This window comes from Diorhabda carinulata, chromosome 1, assembly GCF_026250575.1.
Source record: "Diorhabda carinulata isolate Delta chromosome 1, icDioCari1.1, whole genome shotgun sequence".
Lineage (NCBI taxonomy): Eukaryota > Metazoa > Arthropoda > Insecta > Coleoptera > Chrysomelidae > Diorhabda > Diorhabda carinulata.
Window position 1 is genome coordinate 23,941,865 of NC_079460.1, and position 23,754 is coordinate 23,965,618.

Here is a 23,754-nt window from a genome sequence, read left to right on the forward strand (position 1 = left end):
TTTTAAATACGATTAATAGTTTTCACAGTTTCTTCAAATTCATGGGAAAAATTAGTTATTTCTTTCTGGGAAACAATTTAATTAACTGTTATTTTCAAATATTAGGTTTTTTTCAAGCTTTATGAATGAAATATCTGAATATCTAGTTAATATGTTCGTGATTTGAATACGTACAAATAAATTCCATTCAACTATCTTATATATAAAGTAGATTTGGAAGTAATCTGAAGTGAGTGTTGCGTTTAATCCTTCACTATTTAAAAAAATGAGAAAACTCTATCAAGTGCTGTCAAAACAGTTTCTTAGTAGAAAATAAGGAGCTCCAAGAAAAGCCGATTATACGGTTATCATAAGATTTACCAAAGCAAACGGCAAGAAGATTGATCGTATATTGTCACTACAATAAAATTCTGTTGAGTTAATATTGATTGAAAAGTAAAATACGTGGTCTAGTGGAGGGCAGTCGTACATAACATGGAAAAATGTAATTTTCAATCATTTCATCTTCACTTTGGCCTGTCAGGACACAAAAAATCTATTTACTGAATCTTTAAAATGAAAATATATTAACCACAAAGCGAAAAATTGGAACAAATATATTGAAGCGTTTCAATATAAAAAGTAAATTGAGGCACATCTTTCAAAGTATAAATACGGTGATCCAAGATACAAAAAATTCGGGAGCTAGTAAATAACGTGAAAATAATGCTATGACATAAAAAATTTCTCATACGATCTCTCGTTATAGGCTTTAGAGTTATAGGCCTTTAGAGTTGTGAAATCAGAACTTACATTTGAGTATATTTTCTAAATTATACATTCGAACATTATGATGAATGATTGATGGATGATTACTTATGTCAATGTCGTGTATTGATATAAATAATTCTACAATACTATCTGAAGACCAGGGATGGACTTTTATAAGGACAACCTTTACAATCATTTGTTCCCGGAATTTTAGTTAAGTCAAAGTGACTCAATATTAATGTTGCTCAGTGATGGAATTTGTTTCTAGACTTTAGAAAAGTGAATCAATATTAGTGATTGCCAGTAAGTACCTATCTGCCTATCTGTGACATGCATTTAGTTTCATTTGATATATTGTTTATTTTACAATTTATTTCAAACAAAAAATGAAAGTTAGATGAAAAGAAATCTCTACCTATATGAATTAGGTATATTTATAACATATTATCCATTTGATAAAACAGAAGTGGAAAATGTGATATTAAAAGAGAAGCTATTCGACTTAGGACTAATGAGTAGTTAAAAGTGACATTTAAAAGAGGTTATCAGAGATTTTTGGCTAAAGGTAGAAATACTGGAAAAATAGATCGGACTGTGAGGAATTGCGCTTTTTATCGCGTTTCCCTCGTAATATTTTGTCGACAAAAGCTTTAGTACTGTTACAAACTTAATATCAGATTGAATATCAGAGAACAGGGAGATTTGCGGTTACTCCTTACAAAACTCAAGCTAAATATTGATAATTTGTTATCAATCCATCAAATACATCACTCTTATTAAAATGATATATATTTTTTGTAATTACCTTTGTAGAAGTTACATTACGTTATAAGTGTTCAAGTTTGATTATAATACGATTGTTATACCAATAATAATTAATTAATCAGTAATGAATTATATTTTTGACATATCCACTCACAGAACAATTATTTGAAATTTAATTGAACATTTGTTTAGTTGATTAAAACTGAGTCATAATTTCCATAAATAGATCTATTGTTCACTTTTTTTCAAGACTTGGAAATTGGTGGTAATTTAGCTATCCACCGTATCCAACAGAATTTTTTAAATGGTCTATGAAACAAAAAAGTTTGGGAACAAATTGTTTTGGTTGGAATTTTTTTATACGTTGGTGAGGTTCATGCTGAACAGTCTGTTCACATTACTACTACATCAGTCTTCATATGCTGAAGTTTACTTTACCTTCAGTCTCTGAAGACGATAAGTTGGTTATCGAAATGCGCCTCAGTCAGTGTAATTGTGAGTGTTGGTATAGCGGTAGTTTAAACAGGGTGTAAAAAATCTATATGAAAGTAAACGTATGTTGAAACAAATACCCTTGATCCTTCGGTGTAATATATCCTTGATCCTTCGGTGTATCATACCTATTCTAAAATATCTTGACAATTTTCTCGAAAAAAATAACTAAACACTGTAGATGGCAGTAATTGTGAAGGAAATTCATATCCGACAGGGAGGGAGGGAGATTTTCCTTTATTTACATCAATGTGAGGCACCAAGGTACAATCACGTGTTGAATAATGATTAAATAATAATAATAATAAAAAATATATATAAATAATATAATATGATAATATATATATATAAATAATAATAAATAATATATAATATATATAATAAAATAATAATATAATATAAATAATAATAAAAAATGAGAGATAAATTATTAGAATTTTATCACAATTTTTTTATTTTATTAATCAGCTAGCACTTTCGCCATAATTTCAAAATTCAAATATAATTTCAACATTTTGTTTACAAAAATTACTTAATATCCAACTCAACACAGTTTTCGATAGATTTGTACGTGACAAAGCTACTAACTTAGTTACAAACTGAAATAAATCGTCAAAAAATGCAAATCAACTAAATTCCTTCCGCTCTCACCAAAAATTCTAGAAATTAAATTATTCCTAATATTCTATTCAAATAAAAAAAATAAATTTCTTTAGTTTCTTATTTATAGACCTTTTGATATATTTATGTTTCTAAATCTTCTTCTGTTTTAAAATTAGGGTTTATTATAATTTTGGATGTCTTTCTCATAAAAGAAATGTTTATATTAGAATTTATTCTCAATTAATGAAATAAAATAAAAAAAACACATTGTCTTTGATACAGAGGGTGCCTCATAAGTAATATCGGTTTCCATATGTGAAAATTCTTACGCCTTAATTTAAACATGTCGTAAGTTGTTAAAACTAGTGTCTAATTCTATGAACAACTCTCTAATTGTTTATTGAGAACGCTGCAATTTCTTATAATAAATAGTATAGTGTGCGATAAATATGAAATTCGTATAATGTTGAGACATTATTGGGAATAAAACTTTAAAGCAACCGTGGTAGCAAGGAAAAGATGTGAAATTGAAGGGAAATACGCAGTAAATGAGTGAAAGGCACATCATTGGTTCAATTGTTTCAATATTGACAAAAAAAACATATTTCTAAATGTATAATTTCATGAATAATAATTATTTATGCAACTAGTGAGTAAAGTAATACTTTTTTTGACGAGTAGGACGGTTTTTAGGATCGTGAACATTTATAATGTTGTTTAAAGTCGAACTAGTTGTTTACGTTAAAATTTTCACCGCGGAATCCATTTTGTTGTTTATTACTGGAACCGTTCATATCATCAGGCATCAAAGCAGGCGCCTGCTCGTGAAATTATAAGTGCAAGTGTAGTGCTAATAAATATTATATTCAGTACAAGTTATTCTTCTGGAAATTTTAATTTCATTTTAGAAGAGAAAATTATTGTATAATATTTCTAGCCGCCATTGGATATTCAAATTGTCATTTGATCAACAATACTCCGTAGAGAGAAGTTTGTACATAATGAGGTCCACTCCTCCAAGAAAATTGCTTTTCTTCCTTATTCCAGGAGAAAATCTAATTTCAACGATATACAGAATCTAAATGTAAGCAATACATTTCCTTGCATTTACGATGGAGTCTCCGAGCAAAAAAGCGTAAGCGGTCTCTCTTGTATTTATGGCTCAAATATTCACATCGTCGAAAGGCGTTTGTTGTTTTTCATATTATCGTTACACACAGTAGTAACCACAAGACTTTTCCAAAGGAAAAACAATATCATTCATTCATAAACTTTGATTTTAAAATAGATTTGTATAGTCCTGTTTTATTCATAAGATATAATTTATCCTTTTGCTAAGAGAACCAATGATAAGTTAACATGAACTTTATCGCCTCAGATTCTTAATGAATTTTTAATGAAGCACCAACCTACAATGCCTCTAATTTAATATGGCTCTCGATATTTACTGATAAAAAAATACGTTACTAAAAATTTTTATCAATTTCTCAGATCGGAATGTTTTCAGAAAGAAGTGGCAGAAAACACATTTTTTGTAAGATATTTCAAAATATTTTTCATTGGACCACACATTGAAAAACTATAATAAGTTCTTTATAGATTTTAATCGTTTGCAAATGGAACGTTCTTAGAATATTACAAAATTTCTTACTTTCTTCACGATTAACTAGCTGCTCCTCATTTGAATTTATAATAATAAACTTGATCACTGTTGCTACATATGTGATATTTTGTGTAAATCGAGCCCATCATGCTTATTTTGGAATGCCACTAGGACAAGACAAATGCTGGGCCCAACAGCAGGTTTATGAAGTCCCACCGCTTTTATTAAAGACATAGAAAGTGCGGGATGGAAACTGAACCGTAGCGTCCTCTCTTAGGTCATGAGCACAACTAATACGTATAGATTTGACGATAGGTAGCACTAGAGGATGTAATGTCGAACCAATCACAGAACAGCATTGACATTTGATATACACATACAGTGAATGTGTAGTTGATCTGGGGAGGATACCTATGATATGGGTGTCTAAAAGTTTTTAATCTTAAATTGTGGTCTAACAACTAAAACTAGGATATGAATATTTACTAATCTATATTTTATATATGCAAGGAAAGTGTTGGGTAGTTATATTAAAGTGGTACTTTTTATGGGCTTGCTCTTCTTTCTGACAAAATAACAAGAAATTTAAAAATACGTTCCAAAATGTCAGCTCTTTGTGTTTAATACAAAATGGATCGAGATTAGTAAAGGGTGCAATATCATCCGTACATTTTCCTAGTAAGATATTTTCTCTATTTTTGTTGAAGGCCCCACTGATAACATTTGGTTTCCACCATAAGCACCCCTCCAACAAAACATTCAAATACCAGAGAAAATTGAATTATCTATATAACTATCTTCAATAATATTTGTAGACATATTTGTGAGAACTCCATTAAGCCCTATCAGATTATACGGATAAAGATGACAGTTCTTGAAAGACACAGATAAGTTTAATGTAAATACCTTAGCCATTTACAGCTATGGATGAAGTACCAATAGAACTATCAAACGGTAAAATAAGTATCAACTATTTTTTTTATAACCATAATACGTTCAAAAAGCAAACTGGCTTGTTAAATATTATAATAAATATGATTTTATTCAATTATGGAAAAAAATTGATAAAGTCTTGAAAGGTATAAATAAAAGATGGTGATTTCTTGTTTATAATGGCATACAAACACTCAAAAAATACAAAAAAAAACGTTTTCTAATGATTATGTATTTTACTGGGGCACCTCAGCGGACACCTGAAGACGTTAGACTTTGCATAAAAGGCAGTATTTATCTTTTTGTCTATTTTGTATTTTTTCGAATGTAATAAAAAAACTGTTGTTTGTCTAATTTTTTTTGTTCCATTCACGAATCCCCATTCTCCCCATAATTAAAAATGAGAACATATTTAAGACCAACTTTAGTCCGGTTATTTTTGAATGATCATGATCGTTTCGGTTGATACAACTCTATTGAACAGATTCGAAAAATAACTGGATGAATAATTTGAATTTGAAGTAAGCTGCTAAAAAAAAGGAAACTGTTATTGAAGGTACGTTTAGTAGTGCTCATGAACCAAGAGATGGCGCTGAAACGAGAGCTCAGTTGGTTCTCTGTAGGATTTAGTTAATCTATGGAGTGGACTGCCTACGATTTAGGCAGAGAGCCAAAAAATCACCTGTACGTGCTATCAAATTGGAAAGTTTTTGGAATCACCCAAACGTACCATACAATTTCCTCCAGCATCGTATAATCTATTTGTACTAGTGCCTGTATTTATTTCTTTAACTTTAAGCATTGATAGTTTTGTATCAGTTTTACTGTGGAAAATTCTACTTAAAACGATTTTCTTAACGACTCTTCTTATTTTTCGTAAATCAATTTTGAATATAGAGAAGGTTCGTGAAAAAATTACCCCCATGTTAACGAGTACATTGGTTATAGCGTATTAAAAAGTGTTCTTAATGTTGTCCAAAGGCACATTTCGAAAAATAAGTAGTAACAGACAAAAAATATGGTTCCGAAGTAGTGCGGCAAAAGTGAGAGCTTCATTTTGGATACGAGGAAAGAGTTTAATAATGGAGATAATTTTGAACAAGGTAGTAGGTGGCAATTTATATAGTTTTTATTCTATATTATTAACGATACATCTATCAATATTTATTACAAAAGTATGAGCTGCAGACCATATTCATATATCCGCAGTTTACTTTGCAAAAATATGACTCTAAACTATCCAAACTTTCTTCTTGGTATCTATTTGCAAACTTCTTTATATATTTCATCATTATATACACAGTGATGAATTTTTTATTAGATTTAAAAAACGTGCAGCTATAAATCTAGACTATATTAAATTGTGAGAAAAACAATTCATGTCCTATAAATATTTTATGTAAAAATAAAGAAAATAGGATATTAGAATATCTATTTATTTATCAACGAAGATTTTCTTTCAAATCGTGCATATGTGGGCAAACATTTTTGATAAAAAAGCAATCGAATTATTTAGGCATTACACATGAGATCATCGTATTTTCAATCATTTTAAATAGATAAATTGATAAGGACGACAATTAAGTTTGTAATACCACAAAAAACCATTATAGAAAGATCTAGAATACAAAAACAAAAAAATAATTTTCTTCAATTTTCTACTTCTTCTTCATTGTTTTGCCGCAACTACTGGCTACATTGTATTGAAATTTTATACGAATTGTTTTAGAAGCTGATACATCCAATTAATTTGTTTTTATGTCTGATTGTTATAGAGGGCGCTACTTACATGGTTCGTACCAAGTAATATTGAACATAAATTTTTCAATATTTCAAAATTTCAAATGAACTTGAACATCATTCAATTTTACACCAAAAAGGTACTCCGGATAAGGTTGGCACCGCACATATTGGCGCGTAATAAATCGTCTTAACTTGATTAGTCACTCCAAGAGATTGTTTGGATTTAATTTTGCAGTAAAATAATATTATGATAAGCAGCTCTTAGCACAGCAAACGCACCCATATCCACTTCTAAGTCTGACTTGTTCGCTCTGCTTGGAGCTAACTGACCTCCTGTCTCCAATAACTTCCAATATCTGGATGCTTTTAAAAATAATACTGCCAACATAGCCCAACGTTGTCTAAATACATTTAGAGCCATTGAAAGACGTTGTCGAGAAACTGGGAATGTGAGGCCCAAAAGAATAAATTCTGGTATACCAAGACAACAAGAACCATCAATATAGAGAATATGGTTGATCCAAATCCAACAGTTAGTGTAAGGAACGTTGCAAGATAAATAAATACGCTTTATTCAAGTACTTGGAAAATACTCAAAGAGCAACAGCTACATCCTTATCAAGTCCAAGAGCTCTACCGGTTAGAGTCGATTTTTGTCAAGCATTACAAGAAAGGACAGCCCTCAATCCAAATTTTATGCTAACCTTCCATCAAAGTAATAGTTGTGTGATGAGAATCTACATGTCAAGAGGGTATCACATTCCAGCACTCATTTAAAGTTAATGTTTGGGTAGCAACTTTAGGTAACAAATTAATAGGTTATTAAATTCTACCTGGAAATTTAAATGTTGATATGTACCTGGATTTTTTGAACAATCACTTATTTGAGATATTTTCGTGAATATCTCTATTTTTTTGCACAATGTAATCCCACTGCGCTTTGATAGAAGATGTCGTAATTGATTGAGTAATTTTCCAAATCGATGGATTGGTAGAGATGCAGAAGCTCCGCTTTATTGGCCTTCTCGATCATGCGATTTTAATCCCTTGTATTACACAGTTTGGAAGTATCTTGAAGAAAAATTTCATGCTACAGAGGTAAATTCACCTCAAGAATTGAAAGGTAGAATTCAACGTCACTTCAAAGACTTCATAGCTGGCTCCCAGCCGTTTAGAAGATTAATGGATTCATTGGAAAAAAGGTATTCGTGAAAACCTACTTTCTGTTTTATGTTATTAGCATTTTCTTAAATTTTCATCTCGTGATTTTTTTGTTTAATTAATACATTTATCATTACTTCTTATCAGCATCGGCAATTACTTCATAATTTCCAAATCAAAGTATTGCGAAATCTGTAGACAGTATCAAGTTTTATCAAAAGTACCTTTTTGGTGTAAAATTAAATGTTTGTGACTTCAAATTTTGCTCAATAAATCTAATATTGAAAAAGTTGTATTCACTACTAAATGGTACGAACCGCATAATTAGCGCCTTATATGAGAGTGAGGCATAAAATCAAATTCATTCATTCATTCAGCTTTCAAAACATATTCGTATAAAATTTTGATACAATGTTGCCAGTAGTTGCGTCGAAATCGTAAAAAATGTGTATATTTTTTTGTTCTTCAACGCCTTTATCTTGAAGACGGATGGCGTTACGAAAATTTTTTACCTAGCAAATATTTTTGAGTTTTCTATCTATCCTAGAAACGGGATCACTATTTTGAAACACCCTGTATTTTTTCTAGATGGTTTTTCCTGATTTTAGGTCTTTTTTCAGGAAAACCTTTCTATCTGACTTAAAATCAATACAAATCATCATTAAGAATCAATTGTTACATATTTTTTATGTAGTATATATATATATATATATATATATATATATATATATATATATATATATATATATATAGAGAGAGAGAGAGAGAGAGAGAGAGAGACCTCGATGTCTTCAATTATATTATTGCTTCATTGCCATAGCATCAGGTTATTATATTATCACTTTCAATACAAGGAAGTAAGAAGTAATTAATCTAATGGCGAGCATATTTTAGTTGGCACAGTCAATTACACGATTATCAGATTATTTTGGTCCATTACCTTTATAATTTTCCTAAATATCTCATTACTCATTTCCAGGTCTCCAGTTCTAAATTACGCGTTGAATTTTTGTTTCATACCCTTCACTCAATATGCGCAGTAAATTGAAATTAATCAGAGATACAATATTTCAATTCTATTTAACTTTTTATAATATTTTGGTGATTGCCATGAAAATTCTCGATCATAGTTGCTGATTATTTCGCTCAATAATACGTAAAAACCAATACCGATGGTTTATAAACATTTAAAAATTTTTTAACCATATTCTGGTATTATCGGAGAAAATTGTTGTAATGATTTTCATTCGAATTAAGCTTTTTTGTAGAGCATCTTGAAGTACGAAGTATGTATATCATAGTTCCCCTACTAAAAGTATTGGCCCATCTTTTGAAATCGCAGATTTGTCACCAAATTCCGAGTTTTTTATATAAGACCCAACATTATGTGGTGTATGTACACGATGTACATAACTATCCCTTTCATTCTTTCCAATGTATATTTTTTTTGGTTTTATTAAACAATAAGACAGGTCTGAGGTGTAGTTACAGAACAGCAACTGTTAGCAACAAAGCAATAAATGAACGACTCGAAACCATCCCAACAAAAACTATTTACTCTGAAGTTTCACATCTCATTCATGATGGATGATACTCTAATTTTAATTTAGCGATTAGCAAATCAAATGGAAGGAAACACACCACCATGATTTTTCATGTTCCCCTGATTAAATACACAATTATTTTTTCCATGTTTCAGGAATGAGATGACAAAGTGAAGCATTACAAACAAATTCTATCATAGATTTTGTTTAAATCATGCATGAGTATGAAGAACTGAATAAAGTGAGAAGAAAACGGAATCATTAAAAAAATCTAGATCTAGAAACCACAAAAATCCAAATTGTATAGTATCACTTTAATAGGAACCTTGCGATTCAAATAATTTGAGTCGGAGGTGGACTACAGAGAATTTGACCCAAACATGATAAGTATTTTGGCTCTGGTATTGTCTAATTAATAATTAAGATGATTGGAAACCGGTTCAGTTATTTAAACCACTTCCATTGTTTATATCGATAACTAAAAGATCAAACGAGTTGAAAAACTTTTCAGTAACCTAAAAGTTGGATAAATCTCGTTTTTTGATACGAAATTATCAATTTAAAATGCAATATAATACAATTATCATAAGAACTTTATGCTGTTTGTAACAATTATTAATATTTTACTACTCCGTATATAGTATTCAGTGGTATCTATTTTATTTAGTGAGTAAAGAAAATGGAAAGGAGGAGGTCTCTTGGAATGAACTGAAAATATAACGTTGCCGCATCGAAGCTTGTTGTTTCGGTTACTTGTTAAAAATAAACTAGTATTTAGAAGTGGTGCATGAAAATTTGCATAACTACGTAATTTACCTTGGATGGGCTGCAGTTGGACTGCATTGTAGTTGCAGCCATAGGTGGCGCGAAGTTTGGTACATTGAAGGGCACAAATAACATCGGAGTGGCTGTAGATGCGGCTTGAACCTCACCACCGGCCGTAGATGAATTGTTGTTCTTACCACAGGTACACGAGGTAACAACTAGCTGGGTGGGCTGTGCCAGATTTGCCGACTGTTGTGTCTGGGTTGATGTCGGTTTAACTGTCACCGGTTGTGACTGGTAAGGTACTGGTCTATTTGTGTGTCTGCACGTACGAATAGGTCCTACTGTTGTAGTTTGTTGTTGTGGATTATTGGTTTGAGTGGTAGTAGATGTTTCCGGTTTGAGTACGGCGCAGGGGTACACGCCGACTAGGCTGTAGCCCACAAAGACCGGTGAAGAATCCAAGGCAATGGCTTAGAATAACTGGAAGAGGAAAATCTGGCTGCAAACACGCAGCTCGTTCGTTAATAATTTTTTTCTAGTTTATTAAATTTTTAGTTCACCAAAAACTGCTTAACGTATTCGTCACTCGCGGCGATAATCACGCGGTCTTTGTTTACTGTTGCGATGCGTGATCCAGGCTGCGTATACAGTCTGTTGATCATGTCACGTGAGACGCGTGGTTCTAATATGTTTGGTACGGCGATTGACGGACAAAGGAAACAAGGAAGAATTGGTCTGTTTCAGTCGGCACGTGAACGTGAAGACATGCCGCGCGAGATCAGAGACCGTCTTCTTCGTGGCGACGGACGAGGCGGCAAGCTGGGGTAGGTGAAGAGCAGCGCACTTGAGGTCGTCACAGCCGTACGATAAATAAGCAGCTACAGAATAGAATGAACGGCTCGGACGGCAGAAGCCGAAGGCGGCAACGCGCGCTTCGAGGATCATAGCGAGACGGGTGGAGGGTATGGGGCGGAACGGGACAGCCGGCAACGGCGGACGACGGGAGGCGGGCGTGTCGCTGCCTCCCCGTAGCCACACTCTCCCAACACACTTCATACTGCAATCAATGATATAAATATGATATCAATATATTACGAAACTTCAAACGTTTATTAATGTATTTAGCCTCTACTACGAGGTGCCTTCGGATAAATATTAACATGTACTTAATTTTATCTTTCGAAAAGTTCGAAATATATTATACAAGTTCGTTCATACAATTCACAAAGTAAATGTATTTCACATGGCCTAGGTCAATGTTAAATATATTTGGTCGCGTGACTTATAGAAATAAAAATTTTCTATTCATTCAAAATTTCATTTTTTTAAGCATACTTTTGTATGAGTTTTTCTGAAATTGATAACATGGATATAAAAATTATTATCGATAGAAAATTAACTGTAATAAGGAGTTGTTTACTGATCATTTTTCTCCCGTATTGTTTTTTATAACTAAAACTGTCAACACAATAAACATTTCTATGTTCGAGAATATTCTTTGAAATTTCAAATGTGTACCGGGCTTAAGAATTATAATTTGTATTTGTAATTATGAGATTCAATAATAATTATTCATCATGTAGGTATTAAAGAGAAGCCGAAATTTTGGAAATTTCACTTTTTATGAATATTGTTTATTTCCAAATACATTTTTACATATCTAAGTAATAACCATCTTAGAGCTCATATTTTTTCCCTACAGAAGAAACATAAATACCGCCAGAGATAACTTTCGAAAGAAGTCTTTTGTACTAAAGGAAGGACTGAATCAAATAATTTGGCACCGCCGGATAGGTTTAAGGAAGTTGGATGACAATTAATTTTAAATTAGTTATGGTGCACCCATATAGTCAGGATTTAACACCAATTGACGTTTTGTGGCCATTTCTGAACAAAAAATGGTGTAAAGCGTTAAGGAAGTTAGATGACAATTGATTTTAGGTTTGCTGTGATGCACTCATTTCATAGCTATCATATAGTCAGAATTTAACACCAATTGACAGGTTTTGTGGTCATTTCTGAACAAAAAATGGTGAAAAACACGCTGCGATTATTAAAAAACTGGAGTATGTATTTATGAATCGATTAAGAACCATGATAAGGCTTGAGTGGATTGAATAACAAAATAAAATTTTCCATTAATCGCATGCAAACTCAACTGACATTCAGATCGAATCAGATTACCAATAACTTTGATCAGTTTTTAACGTCGAATGGTGACCTGGGAAGGAATTATCTACAACCTCTTCTCGACTATATTGGAAGCGATTAAACCATTCAAAACCACGTGCACGTGATGAAACTTACCACCAGATATTTCTTTCAATAAATTATAAGATTTAGTTGAGATTTTTCCAGAATTTACGAGAAATCAATTCGTCACTCCACGGTGACATCTAGCATTTCTACAAAAACTAACACCTATCGATTGCAAAAATCAAATTTTCATAGCGGTATCAGTAAAACTTGATTCAGAATAAAATTCCCCCCTCGCAATAATTGACCGTTTTAAGAGGATAGTGGTAGGTTTATAATGTTCATTAGAATACGCTTTTAGTCCAAAGTGACGAAGGGCGACACGCAACGCGCGGTTAGCTTTCTTATATATAATTCATCACTCAGTATATTGGAAATTTGTTCTATTAATATGCCGATAGCCTCTTCCATCTCTATAAACTTAATCTAACGATCATCCAGTACCATTTGGTCGTCGCTGTTTTTCGTAATTTCTGGCCTTCCCGAATGCTCGTCGTCAATCAAACTGATAACGGCCACGTTTGTATTCATCTGCTCAAAATATTACGGTCGTAAATGAGAGTGCAGAGTTTCTAAGTTTTCTTTAATTTTGGTAGGCGTATTGCTATGAGTGCTGACATCTCCAGGTTAAGATTGAGAATATCTCATACAATCCTGATGGTGTGATATCCTCAAGTCTTCATATGTGTGACATATATTTAAATTTGATATAGTTTTTGTGTTGATAATTTTTTATAAAGCTTCTTCAATCAATATCATTTCAATAATATAATAATCTATTTATGTCTTCAAAAACATAATAGATAAATTTCATATAATAATTTTGATGTTTGCCTGTGATGAATGGTTGGAAACGCTGCTGAAATTCAGTTTTTTTTTTTGTCTCAAAGTAGACGTAATTTTACGAATAGTTGAACGAGAAAATACAGAAATCTCCTGCCCTATATGTTACACTGTTATATGAACAATCTGGTAACATTTTCCGTGAACCTTGAAATTGGTTGGCCTTTTTCCTTTGAACAAAACAAGAATGAAGTTATAAGTTATTTTAAAGTACCTCTTAATAAATAAGTGTTTCATTTTCTTTCTGAAGCTATTTCCTGTCGCCTATTTTCTCGTTCGATCAATTTCCAGGAATCTAACAACAAAAGACTGATTTTCGATTTGAAAATGACAAAATATGAAACCAATTTTGAAATCCGCATCGCAGTCAATAGAGTATAATGCTCCGTTTGTTGAGTTTCGAGAGAGGCACATTTCTCCGGATACAATCTTAAGTTAAACTTCAATAAGTCTTTGATATACATACTCGTAAAAATAGATTTTTTTACTTTTTATATTTTTTATATTATATATATATATATTATATATATATATATATATATTATATATATATATATATATATATATATATATTATATATATATATATATATATATATATATATATATATATATATATATATATAATGACTTCCAATTTAAACGAGATCTACTTGTTTATAACGAAGCGATCAAAGTTTCCGTTGATATGGAACTGTCAGTATCATTTTAAAGATTTGAAACGTTTTTTCTCGGTTATGGACTAACTCTATTCATTGGAATACGTAGCAAACGTTCTACGTTTGCAATTATAAATACTGCATTCTCTGTTCCAAAATCGATTGTATATGAAGCTGAAGTAGGCTGATGTAGGAACACATCCCTTCCGGTTATACTAATAATGTACCGACCATCACGTTATAGGATGGACTCAAACCAAAGTTTGAAGTGATATACAAGATAATTACCAGTTGTTTCGAATAGATTATTTTCTATCTCTTTCTATCAGCTTGTGTTCATTGCTTGTTGGTGCTCTTCATAAACAGATTTCTTGAATGCTTTCAATCATATTTTTGGCATTTACCTTAAATATAATAAATTTTTTAATTTTTTTTTCTTTTATTACTTTCTGTTTCTATCCATGCCGATACCCAGCAAAATTGGAGTTGAGTTTGGGCCACGTTGGCAATTGTATCATTTTCTTCGATTCCACAAAATATCTTTAAAATCATCACGTATTAATCGGGATTCAAGTGACACGTTCTTGTCTTTCCGAAAGATGATTTTTCTATTAGAAAATGGATTCATCTTGACAACTAACATGAAAAATCAATGGTGACACAAAGTACAATTACCAGAACCTGTCGTAAAGAGAAGTCGATTCAAGAGAAAAATCTTGTTGGGTGGCTGGTGGAATTATGAGTGTGTCTGTACTTTGGAATAATTCCAGATATTGGAGCATTTAGTCCGGACTTTGAACTGACAGATTACCATTTAATGAGCAATTCTCCGAATTCGGTTTCGATATAACTACTTTCGTTTTATCCCTGGTCAAAACCATGGAAAAAGATCTCCAAATATTAAGAATTTCTTTTTGTATGATTATTCAATAAACAAAGGAAACATTGCAAATTGACATTATTAATGGAAATGCTCTGTATTACCAATACGCTGGTTATATCAATAATCGTTCGTGAATTAGTTTTGTTGTAAAACTTCATCTCTACGTGATATCTACGTTATTCCATTGTACAAAAATACCGTTAACTTTGCACAAATGAGTTGGACTGATCTACATGAAACTTGACACGTATAGCACTTTGAAGAAACTGAAATAACGAATCTAACAACGCCATTTCTTACTAAACGACAGAGCTCATTGAAGGTTTACTACTGGCTGGTACTGAATTGAAAAATTGTTTGTTATATAAGAAAAAAATATATTCTAGATAGATCAAAAAACTATCTTTTGAACAGCAGCTGAAAATTTAATATAATTTGAGAATTTTTTCAAATTATGTCACAATATTCTGAAAAGCCGTCTAGAATTGTTGTGAAAACTGATATTCTGTTTAATCAGTGAAATAGTAAAACAATATCTATAAAAAATTCTTCGTAAAAAAATAAAACGAAATTATTTAAATAAAACTATGAAAAAGTACTTAGGATTCGGGGCAAACGAAACTTTCAATCTGATTAAATGAAAAACATTCAATATTGAATAATTAGAGAATAATTTGATTTAAAATTATATTCAGTTGATGCACACATCCATACCGCATAAAATACCGTTTCGGTAACTTTCGAACATTAATTATACCAAGCGGCAACTTTGAAAGTAATTAAAAATGCCACCGGGACAGTGCCATGCACTCGGCTTATTCATCAAAAGGAATTTTTTATTAAATTATAACTACCAACAAATATATAGGGAAATAGATGTTCATAAATTGAATAAAAACAGTTAATGTACGAATTTAGTTATTATTAGGTATTATTTTTTTGTATAAATATTTTTTCGTTATTTGGAGATTTAAAACATTTAAATATTGGCAATATTTCGAAATTCAGTTCATTATGGGAAAGAATTTTGAATTGGAAATTGTAGAAACTGTGAACTAATATTCGAAGTTTTCAATAAACCCTTCGCGCTATACTAAAACTAATGGCAGCTATTTTCTACAACCCTTCAAAGTGGTGCAGTAGGGACATAATTGCCAAATGTTCCGATTTCAGTTATTTATATTATAATTAACTCACTTTAGGAATTCATCAGGCCGTATAGTCATTAACAGGCGCATAAATGTGGATTCGCCTGAGAAACGGTCTCGAAAAGGACTCCATTAAATAACACAAAAGACTCATTACACATCACCCACTCTAATATTTTTACATGGAATTTAAAGAGGAATTTCGTTGGTAAGATTGAGTAATTTTCAAGATGCCGTCCCCCTGAAGCGAATCTCGTAATTTAACCAAGGAAGTTTATGGCAAGGTGGAAAAATTAACTATGACGACTAATTTACGTTGTTTTTTGTATATTTTCAACATAAATGATAATTAAAAATACTAATTATTGTATTGTAAGTTATTATACCAAAGTTTCAGGTATATTTGACTGTTTCTAACTGCTCCTGACAATTTCTACATGAATTACAAGTACAATAAGTGTGCATCAATATAACTAATACATTATAAAATGACTGATGAAGAATTGTAAAGTGTCGGATGTACACTCGAGGATGAAATTCGTGAAGGTCATCATTACAACAATGCTAGTTTATACTTGAACTCCCCAGTTATTATTGTTTTCAAAATTCTTGACTTTTTTTATTAATTTCCATCGATAGAAGTAGCTCTCCATTCAACTGAAAAAACATACACGGAAACGAATTTGTTTTCGATTGCCAATTAAAAATATTTTTCAATGATCATATATTCAAATATAACGGCTTTCAACTTGTCTTTACGCTTGAAAATCCGTCTAAAAAGCACCCTGATTTATGTGAAACCCTACAATTAACATATTTTATTGTGGCAAAGACAAAACTAAGTAACTTGGAACTGTTACAGTTATTACGCACTCATTTCCCTCTTCATTTTATGCAACAAAGTGGTTTCATGACCCCGTCGCCGTGGGCTGGAATTCCAGCACGGTCTTTTTGGCCTTTTGCAGAAAAGTGCATAAATCAAAGGGGGATGGAATTGCTCGTACGCAAAAGCCTACGTCTATCGTTCGTGTGTTGGTGGAAAAGCTTAAACATATCCAATTTATTCGTGAGGTAAACTAGATTATATTTAACATTCCAAATTCGAAGTTTTTTTTAAATTATTCAACTAAGAAATGTGTCATTTTGGAAATATTGATACACAAACTAAATTACAAATTACTTTTATTATCTATAAGCTTACAAAAAAACTAAATACATATTCAAATTTTTCGAAAAATATTTATCTAACTTTTCTATAAGTGGAATTTCCCTTGCGTAGTTTTCTATGGTTTGCCTCAGATATAAAAAACGTTTGGCATCATTGTACGAACTTTCTAACATCTCTATACCAGAATATAATTTTCAAAGTGACTTTTGGATTACATTTGATGATCACTTTCTTTCTTATGTCGGCTCCACTTCATTTATTAACGAAATATTTTGCATCGCTATCAATTCTTCATCACTCATACGCGCACAATTTGTCGCTACGAGCTCTTCGAGGTCCTCGACTGCAATACTCCCAAGATCAGACTTCTCCATCACCTGTCTTATGGTATCTTGAACTCGCAAACGTCTGCATGGTGCCTCTACCACATCAGGCCAAAGATTTCTCCAAACTCCACTCATACAGCTCAGTTTCATTTCATTCCAAGATGCAGCGATGTTTTGTACAGCATTTATAATGTTATAGGACTTCCATCATCTCTTTCTCCAATAAACTGACCAAATGTGCGGCGGTGATAGTAAGCATTGAGGTAATAAAACTTTTCGAGGCTCTTCGATTGGATCACCAAACAACTAGTAAGCTATCTTTATCAGTGCTGCGCATAGCGCGAGGTGTTTCCGACTGATATACCAGCAATTTCAATTTAAAGTGTCCTAAGGCGCCCTCTAGGCGCGCAGTCTCGTTATTTAATAGCCAGATCTCGTACATTCGAGTTAGTTCATTCATTGATAAGAATTCCGTATTGTTTCGAGGCAAAAATCACCTTATACAGAGTAATGTAATTATTTAATTGTTAATAACTAATTTTTATATTTTCTGGTATTAGGGTATTCCCAGTGAGTTTTAACCAGGTTACAAACCATTTCTATTTTGGGATTGTAATCAAAATTATCGTATAACATTGTACTTTATTGGAAATAATCACATTAAAAACTCTAAAATACCGCAAAATTAACATTTTCTTATTTTTGATTTGATATTTATGCTAAAATTAACGTGTACTCCAAATAAATTTTTCGTTTACAAAAATAGGCTTTTAGTTTAGTTAGATTCAAATAATTTTGTAGAATCTGCACCACACATGAAAATATATTTTATTGAAAAGCTACAAGGACAAAGTCGTCTCAAAGGTTTGCTCATTTTTATGGAATGAACTAGTAATAAATCAAGACAGTTGTATAGTGCTTGCCAAATCGAAGTGCACTTTGTAGTAAAATATATATCTGGGTGCATCAAGTAACATCACTGGTTGTTTATTTATATCTATCAGAAAATACTAGATAGTTTTATAACGATACTACAAACTTAGATAAAAATATAGGTCCTTCGTAGCTTGAGTTGTCTTCTAATATACTCATTTTCAAGATGTTCATATATCATGTTTAATTGATGACAAAGAATTTTCAATGACACATATGCTGTTTATGTTTCCAAGCTTTTAAGTCTATTTGGTTTGATGTTTTCATAAGATACACATCAAATAGTGGAATTATATAAAAAAAATACAAGTTTCTTGCAAATGAGTATTTCAATCATTTATTTCAAAGGGCTATTTCCAAAAAAGATTCTTTTCTAAACGGTATATTTCCGTATTGGTTTTCCTGGGTCCAGTCCTGATCGGGGGTCCCTCGAAGCTCAGCTGTAATCCGACTTTTGTTTATTCATTCTGTTTGTATATCGCTGCTTTTGGTATTGTCGTCCATCGCACTTACATACAGACATACGCATATACTACTTCCACGTTCAATCAGAAATAGCAAAGGTTGAAATTCTGTTATTCTTTCATTCCAAACTTTCTGTAAAAAAAAAGGAAAGAAGATAAACATCACCAAAAAGTTGTATATATAAATAGGGAAGACATTCCAATATTTCGAAAATAGTCTGAAAGATTATCAATACGATAACAAAATGCTTCTAAGTACTACGAAATATCAAAAAACGATAAATCAAATCATAAAGGAACGAAAATTCTTGAAACGGAAGTAAATACACGAAAAAGAGAATTTTTAGAAATGTTTCACATTCTTATAAACGAAAAAGCTATAAATGATAAAATAGACCTAAATAATTTAAATAAAATTTATCGTTCTATTCTGTAAATTTTGATAAATCTACGAACAATTTGATTGATAGCTGCTACATAATTTTGAGATGTAAAAACTAAGGATAAAAACATTTATTTTGATTTTAGTATTCATTATGTAGGTGATCTAATGATTAATATAAATACGCAAATTGTCAGTGTCAAATCATATTTTGATGAAGACTAATAGTAGTCAAAACGTTAATCTTATATGCTTTTAAACGAAATTTTGATTTATTAACAATTTGAATTATTATTACGGTTAGCTCTAATTTATTTATTCGAAGGCATAAGTTTCTTTTTGAAGTCTGGTGTTATGATTGACTAAATCTGAATAAATTTTATTACTGTTACTAATTTCGGATTATTCAACTATAAAATTCTAAAACAATAAAAAACAACCAAAATTGATTTGATCTAATTCTAAATTTTTATGTACATCTCGACACATGTGTGTAATTATTCTTTTTATTGATACTAGTGAATTAAATTCAATAACCTTCGGTTTACAATCCCATGTTACCAGCAAACAGTACAACCTGACACAAACCAGGAACTCAGGAGCCAAACTGCCACAAATTTCACTGCTGTACTTGTTTCTGTATCTTGTCTAATTTCCTCAATAAATTGTTTTAATCAAACTTTTCCCCATAACTTCTCGACCTCCTTCGTTTTTCTCCAGCACTTCTAGACTAGCGAAACAAAAAACAGAGAGCTTTTGCCATCTTTCTTTCCTTTTTATACATTCCGAATTTTTTTCCGTTTGTAACCACCTGTCTTATAGTATCTTAATCTCGCAAACGTCTGATTGGTGCATCTACCACATCAAGCCAAAGATTCCACCAAACTTCGCTAATACAGCTCAGCTCCACTTTATTCCAAGCTCTAGCGATGTTTTGTACAGCATTCATAATGGTATAGCACTTCCACCAATCACACAAAGATTCTTTTCCATTTCTTTCTCAAATCAGCTGACCAAATGTGCGGCGGTGATAGTAAGCATTGAAGTAATCAAACTTTTGGAGGGAGACTATTACGATTGTAGTACGCTTTGCCATCTGGACAAAAGCTGTTTGTATACCAGTCGGAAAAAACCTCTCTTGCTACCCAGGCTCTTCGATTGGATCACCAAACAACTAGTAAGCTATCTTTATCAGTGCTGCGCATTGCGCGAGGTATTTCCGACTAATATACCAGCAAAGATTTCAATTTAAAGTACCCAGTGGCATTTTTACCCATTTTTACAACCAGTTTCGAAGGCACAACGTTTACTATAATTATTTTTTTCAATAAAAAACCTTTTATGCGGTCAATCTCTGCACTACAAATTGTTTGTGTAGTATAAATCACAGATATCTATTTTTAGAATTCACGTGTGTAGCTGAATTTCCAGAAACCGGATACTTTTCCCGATAGACTAGAGCCCGTTTTATGATGTTTAGCTGAAATGTACCTTAATCATGAATTTTTCTGTACCCGGATCATTGAGCCGCTATTAAATTTTTACTCGGCTCCGTTTTTTGTTATATTGTCCTTCATTTCATGCTTTTCTTCCTCACATATTCCCGGAAATTAATGTCCCTATTCGAACAGCGTTTTTTGTTGAAGAAACTTAACTTCCACGTTCTCTAAGGAATATTAAACTAGGACTATCAACTTGATGTAAATTTTGTAGTACGTTCATACAGTTTGTCCTCGAATAGAAACCCTTAATGGAAAAATCTATTTTTTGATATTGTATAGAGTATAAACTTAATTTTTTTCAGTTTGACAATGTACTAATAGTAATACAAATTTCATTATTATTATCACATTTTGACTATTCATAATAAGTATCGTTTCAGGTTGCATGGCATTGGCATTTGTGAATATTTCACGATAGTTAGAACACTTCCCCTACACTTCGAATAATATTCCATTCACGTTTATTTTTTAATCAAATAACCTGTTTCCCTCCTATATCCTCAAAGCCCTTTGAATCATAATAAGCTATAGAAGTCCATACAATTTTTGTTAAAGAAATTTTAATTTATGTCAACTGCTCCTGGCCGATAAATTGTAAACCATGATTGGCTAGATATATCGTTATTATTCTTAAAATAAAAATTATGCTGCCATTTTAAATCTTTTATGTAAAGGGCGAGGCCGCTTCTGACATCATTATAACATTATCCATTGTAATAGTGACACAGCTTACTGCACAACGTTCGATTCTATTACCTCCAATTGCCGATATACCCGTGAAATCACACAAAAGTGCATTGTAATAGATTTGGATCATTAATATCAACACCAACAACATTGCCATTCAACAAAGTTTGCCACTGTATTGGATGTTAACAACTTGGGTGACGCAGCATCATGGAAAATTATTTATTATTAACACAAATCAATTTTGCTTGTTTTTCTACTATTATTATTAACAAATATATAAAATTTTAAGCGACTTGGATAAATACGCGAACTTCTCTTTGTCCCCAGTATGATAACACTGGAAATTTATTGGTACCATTGGTAATAACTGTTGAAACAACGACCACGTTTGACGCAACAACAAAAATTGATCATAAATTTGAAGGGACTCGAAACTTCAAATATCTAGGAATAATGATTCACAACACTCAAAAGAGACGATCAGAAATAAAAAAAGAAATATTACCAACTAATCGAGCATACCATGTAAATAAGAGAATGCCTGTGTTAGCCTCACAAATGCGAGCACATTTTTCATTATATTCTCACACATTTCATGTGGTATTTCATTAATTTCATCACGAATAGTTTGTTTGATTTTCTGGTTTGTTTGCATAAACCTTGCTTTTCAGATATCCTCACAAAAAGTTCGTTTCGAAGGAAACATTTCTCTAATTGTTGAAAGTGATTTTTCCAGAAAAATATAATCACATACTCTTGAGGGGTCAGATTTATTAACATATGAACTTCATTCATTCTCCTCTGTTTCTTTTTAATTAATTTTAATTCTCTTTATTAGAATTTACTCCTTGTTTGTCTTATATCCTTTTTATGAGTATTTTCACTTTATAAATTCTTTTATACCCCTTTGTTTACACCCCTAATTTTTCTTTTCTCTTATTTTTGCCACCTTTTTCGTCTTTTCTCCTGTTCTATGAGCTTCTAGAATTTAAGTTAACCCTGGTAAATACGTGGTAATACATATTGCTTTTTTGAAAATTTCGCAAATAAAAAGATATTTCTTTTTACAAATCTAATTAACAGAAATTACGATGTGAAAATAATTTTTTTCTAATATTTTGTCGTCAATTTGAGTGGAAGAGTATTTAGTTGAGGATATTGTTTAAAAAGAAATTTTTTACTTGTGTTATGACATATCAAATAGATTTCGATGGAACACCGAGCAGATAATTCTGTGAAATTAAATAACTTACACGAGGGTTAACTCGACGTCGGTTTTTGCATAACATTTTTCTTCTGGTTTACTTTAGCTTAAGCTCCCTTAGTTCCAATCAGTAAATCAAGATAAAGTCTTTTCTGCTTTAAAAACAGAGGCTTTTCCCGAGTCAGGAATATCTGAAAAATGCGAGAGGGTTCAAATCTTGGGTGGAAAGCCATTGCACACATACATTTCGACATTATTTTAACCACTGCACCATCAGCTAAATATACATGCAAAAAGTATTCTAATCTTCAATCAGACCAGCGATTCATATATTAAAAAATATAATTATTATTCACTCAACGTCATAACTATCAATGAATGACAGTTTTCAATGGAAAACTCAGAGAAAATGCTATTGTTGTGTGAAATTCAGCCATTGGGGGATTTAGTATGAAACAAACAACAGCTTAAGTCCCAGAACCGCAATAAATGAACATCAAATTGTTGTTTGTTTCATACTAAAGCCTCCAATAGCTTATTTAAGTACTTATTTAACAAAAAATAAGATCCTATACTGATTAGACTGGATTTTTGTGGAACGTCACAAGAATCTAAAGCCATTAGTCCCAAAGTATTTAAATGTATCCGTTTTATAGATGGGGTTTCAATAATAATAATATTAATAATAATAAAATATTCCGAAAACAGTACACAGTATCAAGTTTTATAAAGAGTAGTAACTAGGGCCCCCTATGAGATCCAGGCATAAAAATAAATTCATTGGATGTATCAGTTTCCAAAACATATTCCTATAAAATTTCGATACAACGTTGCCGGTAATTGCGGCAAAATCATAAAACATCTGTATAATTATTTTTTCTTCCATAAATTGGCTACGGATGAAGTTAAGAAGATTTTTACCAAATATTCTCCAA

The 23,754-nt window shown here is 31.6% G+C and overlaps 1 protein-coding gene across 1 annotated transcript in view; it reads right to left on the minus strand.

The window, feature by feature from the left end:
• LOC130896139 (cytotoxic granule associated RNA binding protein TIA1) overlaps positions 1 to 11,254 on the minus strand; it is a 385,008-nt gene extending 373,754 nt beyond the window's left edge. The window contains exon 1 of the mRNA XM_057803957.1: positions 10,411 to 11,254. Coding sequence (XP_057659940.1) covers positions 10,411 to 10,494 — 84 coding nt within the window. The 5' untranslated portion in view covers positions 10,495 to 11,254. The remainder of the gene's footprint in view (positions 1 to 10,410) is intronic.
• Positions 11,255 to 23,754: the final 12,500 nt, after the last annotated feature.